Raw genomic sequence first — 9,575 nt, forward strand, 5'->3', positions numbered from 1 at the left:
TAGGATTCATGTATTTAATTATACTTCTTACATTAATGGCACACTGACCCAACACCAGAGGGGGGGAAACAACACAGCGCGAGTGGGCTCTCCACCTCCCCAGCTATCACTGCACTCTCCTTGGCTTTGGCTTTGCCGTCCGGAGCTCACTGCTGGCCCGACACCACACCACTGGGCTAACCCAGGACTTGGTCTCTCAACAGTGTCATTGCTAACCAGTTAGCAACTTAGCAAATTGCCAATGGGAAAATGCATTGCAACTAACGAAGTTGCTAATTTCAATAGCAACGACACTGTCGAGAAACTTACCCCTAGTACCCCCCACTTCATGCATCTCCCCAGCTGCCAACACTGTAAGCAGAAGCCAGCACCACGGCACTACCCCCTCCCAGTCTCTCTTCTTTCTGTCCTTCTCTCCCTCGCACCATCCCTCCCTCCCTCCCTCTCTCTTCTACGCGCTGCTGTTCTCTATGGCTGTTTCTCCTGCCGTGCTACGATCTCGTGTCGTTGTTGTTGTCACCACTCGTCATCGCACTTTTCTGCAAGAGGCACTAAAACATAACAGGAGGTTTTGCTCTAGCTAAGTGACACATTACAACTGGCTTCACACCTGCTCAACACTAACTAGTGACGCAAACCACACGTTGTTGACATGCAGGGGTGCGGCGTAAACAAAACAAAAACAAAAACAAAACGATGGGCAAGAGGAGACACAAGGCAGGAAGTGTTGTTATGCACACAACCGCCCGCTTGTCTTCCCCAAATCCAGAAGTTAAAAAAGTGAGTGTGGACCAGCCCATGAGCTTCCCATGTGGTCGGCTGCAGGGGATAGGTCCAGTCCTCTCACTGACAGCATGGTGGTGGGTGTGTGTGTGTGTGTGTGTGTGTAAGCTCATGCTGTTGGTTAAGGCCTGATCATCAAGTATGGATTTGAAACTGCAGCCTTGCCCAGAGCTGTTCATATTACCTTTTTGTGTGAGAGAGAGAAAGGGAGAGAGGGAATATGTGTGTGTGTGTGTGTCTGCGTTGGACCGCTGTTGGCGCTGGTGCTGTGCTGCCATGGCAACAGGTGTGTTTAGGTGGACTTCTTGAAGACCTGCTTGGCCACCACCCCTTCCACTCTCAGCTCCTGGGAACACACAACACAGCAGAACCACCATCAGCACACGCACACAACACAGCAGAACCATGATCAGCACACGCACACAACACAGCAGAACCATGATCAGCACACACACAACACAGCAGAACTGGGATCAGTACAGACACAGAACACAGCAGAACCACAGTCAGTTAGGGATGGGAATCGAAAACTGGTTCCTGCTGAGAATCGGTTCCGTGCGTCTTGATTCCATGGAATCGCTTGGCAGTTTACTTAACGATTCTCTTATCGATTCCAAGCATGAACGTGGCACACACCTGTAACTTTGCCACTTGGTGGATTCCAGCTACTAATTTAATAGAAGCAAAATCAAAGGCTACATATGCAAACTTTCATTGTAATTGGTCTATGAAAACTCGTCTATATAGATAGTTTATAGTTTATTTAATTTCCACAAATGGGAATCGATAAGAGAATCGATAAGAGAATCGATAAGAGAATCGATAAGAGAATCGATAAGGAATCGAATCGTTTCGAAGAATTGATAAGGGAACCGGAATCGTGAAATTCTTAACGATTCCCATCCCTACAGTCAGTACACACACAGAACACACCAGAAGCGGGATCAGTACACACACTAGCACAGTGGAACATGATCATTCAGTAAACATAAAGGCATAGCAGAGCCAGCTCAGTCTCATTGTTATTAGTTACACCACCATGGTGCACTGAGAATGGCTTAAGGGCTACAACACATTTGCTGTTGGACATGGTGGAATGATAAATAAAAATGAGACTGAGCTTAGGGGTGCAGTTTTCTCCTTTTTGTTTTAAGTTGACAGTTCCTTTCCCTTTTTTTTAAGCACACCCAAAGTTTTCTCTTTTACATCAGTAGTTGATTGGCCCCCATCACTGCTGCTCTGACTTCAGTTCCATTATCAGCCAGCAGGGGGAGCTCCCGTATAGTGTATGAGACAGCAGCAGGAGCCACAACAGCAGCAGCTCCTTTACTCACCACACGCAGGCCACACCCATGCAGAGTTGTATACAGCAGAAGTACAACACTAATAGCATGAAATCATAGAGTTGTAAACATGTAATATTATATCACTTGGCATATCACTAAAGCAGAAGTAATCTTACAAATGTAATTACAACGCAAGTAGCATGATATAACATAGTTGTAACCATGTAACAGCATATCACTAGGGTTATAATTACATTTGTAACTAGAGTACTTCTACTTCTACATTATATAAAACTCTGCACGCAGGCCCGCCGACAGGGGGTGGGGGTATGTATAGGGTAGGGGGGCCCTTTCAGATTAGTTTGTCCTAGGCCTGGCAAAAGCTGTCATCGGCCCTGTCCACACACAACTCCCATCTGAGATGCTCATTCCCTCCAATCATGCGAGAGCACAATGATCTCCAATGACCTGAGCCAGCCTACACACATGATCATGTGGACGCAAGAGCATCATTACAGTCATCTGAATGTGATAGCAAAGCATATAGACACACGCACACACACACACGCACGCACACACACACACACACACACACGCACACACACACACACACACACACACACACACACACACACACACACACACACACACACACACACACACACACACACACACACACACACACACGCCACATGTGGTATGTTCTGTTCATGGCCAGCATACTAAGTGAAATATGGAAACAGTGCGTCTGCAGCTAAGCGGCAGGTGGTAGTGAGTTGATGTCCTGTGCTGTGCTGTGCTGCGCTAAGCTGTGCTGTGCTGCGCTGTGGAAAGGCTCATCACATGCTACATATAACACTGTACATCACATTGGAATGAATTGCTAAAGCTCGCAAGGATGAACAATTCACCTGCATAGGAAAATCAATCCATTCAGCTGAATCCATCCACCCCTACAAGACCTCCTATAGAGATGTTCATGCTGTTTGCTGTTGCTGCTACTTCAATTCAATCTTATATGGTGTCTTTTTTTAAAATACCCTCCCCCACCCTCCCTCCAGATTGTTTTGTCTTTCAATGCAGATATAGTCAGTGTTCCACTAAAAGCTTATATGGTGTCTTTTTTTAAAAAAAGGAGGAAAGGAGGACCCCCACCACTTAGCCTATAGGTGAAATGGACTCACTAGTTCAAACCCAGTTCCACATATAATATACCAAATGACTTTGTTTTACCTGCCTAATTAATACATGTTGAAGTATCACCTGGTTGAGTTGGACAGATGAGCCCCCACCCCACACCCCTCTGTTGCTGCCCACCGCTACAGGTGTGGACTCTGGGGAAGCCATGACCTCGTATGTGGCAGCCGTGGCCTAATGGTTATGGAGGTGGCCCTAAGATCAGAGGGTTGCAGGTTCAAATCACACCCTTACCAGTCCTCCTTACATCTCCATCCATGGCTGAGGTGTCCATGGCCTAACTTAACCCACACAGCTCCAGGGACTGTAACCAATACCCTGTACCAAGGCACCTAACTTAACCCCCACTGCTCCAGGGACTGTAACCAATACCCTGGACCAAGGCACCTAACTTAACCCCCACTGCTCCAGGGACTGTAACCCATACCCTGGACCAAGGCACCTAACTTAACCCCACTGCTCCAGGGACTGTAACCCATACCCTGTACAACACAGTAAGTTGCTTTGGATGAAAGCCTCTGCTACGTGTGATGTGAAACTCACCAGGTGCAGCTCGTCTCCATCCACCCAGTGGGTCCAGCCACGGCCATTTTTCTCGCCCTTCTGCACACACACCAGCTTGTCGCCCTCCCACGAGATGGTGGTCTGGGGGGGTGAGGGGGGAAGAATACACATTATGGGGTAAGGTCAACCTGTGCTCACGGCTCTGACACAAAATCTCAGAAAAACACAAGACACCTAAAGGCAGGCAGAGCAAAAAAAAACAACAAAACAACAGCCCACATCATAAATTACACATCACGCAGACACACGCTCTCCTCCCCCCTCTCTCACTCTCTCACTCTCTCACTCTCTCTCTCTCTCTCTCACACACACACACACACACACACACACACACACACACACACACACACACACACACACACACACACACACACACACACACACACACACACTGAGGCCAACTGAAATAGGCCTAACAGTCATCACACTTCAACGCTTGAACACACAACCAAGAAACACACACACACACACACACACACACACACACACACATGCACAAAGACGACATGTAAGATGTAAGCATTGCATTAATGGGATTCATATTTCCAATTACATGCAGCAGCGTGGGGAGCTAAGGTGAGGTTGAGGGCTGAGGGGTGGAGGAGGTGGTGTTGCCGTGGTGAGGTGTGGAGTGGTGGTTGCCGTGGTGAGGTGTGGAGTGGTGGTTGCCGTGGTGTGATGGTTGTGGTGGTGAGTGAGGTGGTGATGGTGCTGGCATGACAACACGCTAGAGTGGCGACGTCGCTGAGAGACGCTGCTGCGGCGAGGCTCCAGCCTAGTTAATTAAAAAGCTGATCGCTCACTGGCATGGCTTATGAAGAGCTGTGTGTGTGTGTGTGTGTGTGTGTGTGTGTGTGTGTGTGTGTGTGTGTGTGTGTGTGCGCGTGTGTGCGCGTGTGTGATTGTGGGCTGGCTTTTGTGTGTGTGTGTTTGTATGTGTGTGTGTGTGTGTGTGTGTGTGTGTGTGTGTGTGTGTGTGGTGCCTGTCCACATTTCACAGGCCATTTCACCACCAGGTGAACAAAGGGGGCAGCCTACGCAGGACACCAGCGAAGACAAGACAACGCCACTCCGCAAGGTGCCAACACAAACAGAGCACACACAAACAGTAGACCGGTAGTGGGCATGTGCCTGTGTGTGTGTGTGTGTGTGTGTGTGTGTGTGTGTGTGTGTGTGTGTGTGTGTGTGTGTGTGTGTGTGTGTGTGTGTGTGTGTGTGTGCGTGCTGTTCGTGGTTAATGCAGTGTTGCCACTTCAGATGGCCGTCTTAAATGAGTTTTCTGCTGCTTCTGTTGCTGTTGAACTGAGGCAGAACTAGTCGCCAGCAGCAGACAATAGAAAAGAGGAAAACAGATAGAGAGCCTCGAGAAGGAAGAGGGGGAGTAGAGGAGATGGAGGGAGAGGGAGAGAGGGGGCACTGGGGGACAGAGGAGGGAGAGAGAGAGAGAGAGAGAGAGAGAGAGAGAGAGAGAGAGAGAGAGAGAGAGAGAGAGAGAGAGAGAGAGAGAGAGAGAGAGAGAGAGAGGGAGAGAGAGAGAGAGAGAGTGTGGGAACAGAAAATGGCAGCAAGACTGGACAAGATGAAAAAGCCTTACAGACTATCGCTGGAAAATGAGTTTCCTGGTCAACAGTAAAATGGTTTGTGATAAAAATGTAGGCTACATAGGTATAGTCTCTTGTACGTATATCCCCTACCAAGTCAAAGTCTCTCCTGAATGCTGTTCTGATTAAACAATAAAAAGGTGCACAGTGTAATATTTTAATTAGGCCTAGTTTATTTCCAGAATCCATGTTGCCCATTCACAAATGTTACCCTTTTCATGAACACTTACCACCACCATCATCAAATTCCAAGTATTCATTATGACTGGGAAAGATGCAATTTTCATACATGAAAAGGGGATATTCTCCCTGTCAGCCATGTTGAATGTCCAGAAATAGACATGTTTAGCTGCAAAACCTACTGTACTTTGGTCAAACTAGTAAATATTGTTTTGTTATTTACAGTGGTGTAGTTTACTTTTTTTGTGGTGGGTATACTGTATATTTGAGCAGTTTTTGAGGTGGGTATACTGTATATATTTGTGCTAGTCAAAATAATGGATCAATCAATTTTAGGTGGGTATACTGAAATCTCTGAAATTTTTAGGTGGGTATACTGCTTATACCTGGGTTCTACGTAGACTACACTACTGGTTATTTAGTAAATATTCATGAAAATGTTGGCAACAGGCAGCACAGTTTCAACGAACAGAATAGTTGCAATACCTACTCTGACCTCCATCCTACACAGTGCACCCTTAAAACAACAAAAGTGCTGCCATTTCCATGTTAAAAGCAGGAATTAAAATAACCACAGATTGAGGGTGTTACTAAAAAAAGCAAAAGCTTATCTGACCTATTGAGCTCTCTCTCTCTCTCTCTCTCTCTCTCACACACACACACACACACACACACACACACACACACACACACACACACACACACACACACACACACACACACACACACACGCACACACACACACACACACACACACACACACACACACACAGAAGTTAATCATATTATACAAGGGAAAAAACTGAAAGTAAGTTCTTCTACTTAAACCAATGAGCCTCAGGCACTGTAGCTATGAATTGGCTATTCTGTGGAGAAGGGCACGGGGAGATCAGTAGGCTGTGTTGTGCTGTGCTGTGCTGTGCTGTGCTGTGCTGTGCTGTGCTGTGCTGTGCTGTGCTGTGCTGTGCTGTGCTGTGCTGTGCTGCTCTGTGGAGTGCTGTGCTGTGCTGTGCTGTGCTGTGCTGTGCTGTGCTGTGCTGTGCTGTGCTGTGCTGTGCTGTGCTGTGCTGTGCTGTACTTCCCTGTGCTGTGCTGTGCTGTGCTGTGCTGTGCTGTGCTGTGCTGCTCTGTGGAGTGCTGTGCTGTGCTGTGCTGTGCTGCTCTTTGCTGCGCTGTGTTGTGCTGTGCTTTCCTTTGCTGAGCAGTGCTGTGCTGTGCTGCTCTGTGCTGTGCTGTGCTTCCCTGTGCTGTGCTGTGCTGTGCTGTGCTGCCCTGTGCTGTGCTGCGCTGTGCTGTGCTGTGCTGCCCTGTGCTGCTCTGTGCTGTGCTGTGCTGTGCTGTGCTGTGCTGTGCTGTGCTGTGCTGTGCTGTGCTGTGCTGCCCTGTGCTGTGCTGTGCTGTGCTGTGCTGTGCTGTGCTGCTCTGTGTTGTTTTGTGCTGTGCTGTGCTGTGCTGCTCTGTGCTGTGCTGTGCTGTGCTGCTCTGTGCTGTGCTGTGCTGTGCTGTGCTGCTCTGTGCTGTGCTGTGCTGTGCTGTGCTGTGCTGTGCTGTGCTGTGCTGTGCTGCTCTGTGTTGTGCTGTGCTGCTCTGTGCTGTGCTGCTCTGTGCTTACCACAGTCTCTCACTAGGAGTTAGTGGCCTTAAAGGTTGCTGTGCTCCAGGGACAGCAGGCCAGTCACAAGACACACTCAGATGTAAATAAATAGCAAATGTGGCCCACATAACAGTCCCACTGTGCTGTGATGTAGAGCCTGCACTGCTCTACCTTACAGTATTACTATAGCCTATTTAAAGGGACACTGTGTGAGATTTTTAGTTGTTTATTTCCAGAATTCATGCTGCCCATTCCCTAATGTTACCTTTTTCATGAATACTTACTACCACCATCAAATTCTAAGTATTCATTATGACTGGGGAAATTGCACTTTTCATACATGAAAGGGGGTGTCACAAAGTACCACGGCTCAGGTTGGGTTCCTTTAAAAAAAAAAAAAAAAAACAGACTGGCTCCGCCACAGCAGCACTTAAGTGCTGGGTGTTTATTGTTGAAGTGCACCCAAAATCTTCTCCATGTTCCGCCATTTTGAATTTCCAAAAATAGCTATTTTTAGCAGCAAAAATGACTCTACTTGGACCATACTAGAAAATAGTTGTTTATTACTTAGAAAACGTTCTTGTAAAGATCAAATTTGGCAATTCGCAGCCCAGTTTCAATGAGCAGCATAGTTGCAGTACCCCTTTTGACCATTTCCTGCACAGTGTCCCTTTAAAGGTGTACTGTGTAATGTTGAGTAGTTTATTTACAGAATTCATGCTGCCCATTCAAACATGCATTTTCAATTTCCAGAAAGAGACATTTCTAGCTGCTTTGGTGATAGTCATAAAACATAGTTTATAACTTTGTAAATATTCATGAAAACATCAAATTTGCCAATAGGCAGCACAGTTTGAATGAGCAGCATGATTGCAATACCTGCTCTGAACACCATCCCACACACTGTACCCTTAAAGATAAACTTAAATAAATATAAACTAAACTAAACTAAACTTAACTAAACTAAACTTAACTAGAGACCCTCCCTCAACAGGTCTTTTACTTTTACTGGCCTCCTCCCTTTCTGGATCTCAAATGGTGCACTTGTGCACTTCAGTCTTCATGCTTTAGTGTGTATGGCGTATTAAAGGAGAAGTCCAGTTTTTTTAACAGTAAGGCCATTTTCTGAGTGGTCTGCAATGTTTTAGAGTCCCCCTCACCGTTTATTTCATGATTGCTGCAGTCTCTGTTATTTGGCTGATTTGGATTTGATCTCAACCAGCTTTAGAATGGCCGTCTATGGGCACCTGCAACTCTGTTCTTAAAATCACCTTTAACATTTGTTTTCAAGAATATGCAACTCAGCAAGTGTTCAGCAGTATTCACTGGTGTTCCTTAACAATTTTTGTAGCGAAATATGGCATCTGTCGTGTTTTATGTGTGTTTTATGTAGCAATTTGTAAATTAAGTTTCACTTTCACTTTCACTTTCTTTCACAAAATGGCAAATAAAAAATGACAGAAGCCATATTTCGCCTTGAAACTTGTTAGGGACTGCTAGTGAACCACTTTGTGAGCTGTAGACTTTCGAAAACAAATGTTTAAGGTGATTTTAAGAACAGAGTTGCAGGTGCTCATAGACGGCCATTCTAAAGCTGGTTGAGATCAAATCCAAATCAGCCAAATAACAGAGACTGCAGCAAACATGAAATAAACGGTGAGGGGGACTCTAAAACATTGCAGACCACTCAGAAAATGGCCTTACTGTTCAAAAAACTGGACTTCTCCTTTAATAACGCACTAAAACATACAGGCCCGAAGTGCCCCATCTGAATACACAGCCAGAGGTGTTCAAGGGGGTTAAAATGTGACTGAGTTACCAGGGTCTAGAGCAGTGTTTCCCAACCAGGGGTACGTGTACCACTAGGGGTACGCGAGCACACTGCAGGGGGTTCTTGGGAAAATGTCATTTTAACAAATGCATGGAGCATAGTCACAGTCGAATAGAAAAAGTGATGTAAAATATGAGTTTAGGGGGTACTCATGGTGCAACGAAAAGGCTCGGGGGGTACATGAGACAAAAAAGGTTGGGAAACACTGGCCTAGAGGGCCCCCACACAGTCTGGTATACAGTGGGAAGAAATACTATGGCTGGGGGGGTCTATCTGGTTCACCAGGAAAGGGGGGTCTACATAGGAGCCAACTTTGCTGCTACGCCCCTGGACACAGCATCTAGGCCTACGTTTAGCAGTCCTGAGATGCTGACGGACTGTGTGGTGTGGTGGTGATGGTGACCTACCATGCATTTCCTGTCATCGATTCCACTCAGGTCCTCCTCGAACTCCTTGCCGACATGGAAGTCCATCATGTAGTTCTTGAAGGTGCTGAGGGTTTTGATGACGATGTGGTCACCGTCTTGGCTGATGTCCTT

General features: G+C 46.6%; 1 protein-coding gene across 1 annotated transcript in view; it reads right to left on the reverse strand.

Moving 5' to 3' along the window:
- Nucleotides 1–460: 460 nt before the first annotated feature.
- LOC134465896 (retinol-binding protein 1-like) overlaps nucleotides 461–9,575 on the reverse strand; it is a 9,685-nt gene continuing 570 nt past the window's right edge. Inside the window, exons 2-4 of the mRNA XM_063219786.1 lie at nucleotides 9,444–9,575; nucleotides 3,810–3,911; nucleotides 461–1,129 (exon numbers count right to left, since the gene is read on the reverse strand). The exon at nucleotides 9,444–9,575 is cut by the window's right edge and continues 47 nt beyond it. Of these exons, the coding sequence (XP_063075856.1) occupies nucleotides 1,076–1,129; nucleotides 3,810–3,911; nucleotides 9,444–9,575 (288 nt within the window). The 3' untranslated portion in view covers nucleotides 461–1,075. The remainder of the gene's footprint in view (nucleotides 1,130–3,809; nucleotides 3,912–9,443) is intronic.

Source organism: Engraulis encrasicolus, chromosome 16, assembly GCF_034702125.1.
Source record: "Engraulis encrasicolus isolate BLACKSEA-1 chromosome 16, IST_EnEncr_1.0, whole genome shotgun sequence".
Classification (NCBI taxonomy): Eukaryota; Metazoa; Chordata; class Actinopteri; order Clupeiformes; family Engraulidae; genus Engraulis; species Engraulis encrasicolus.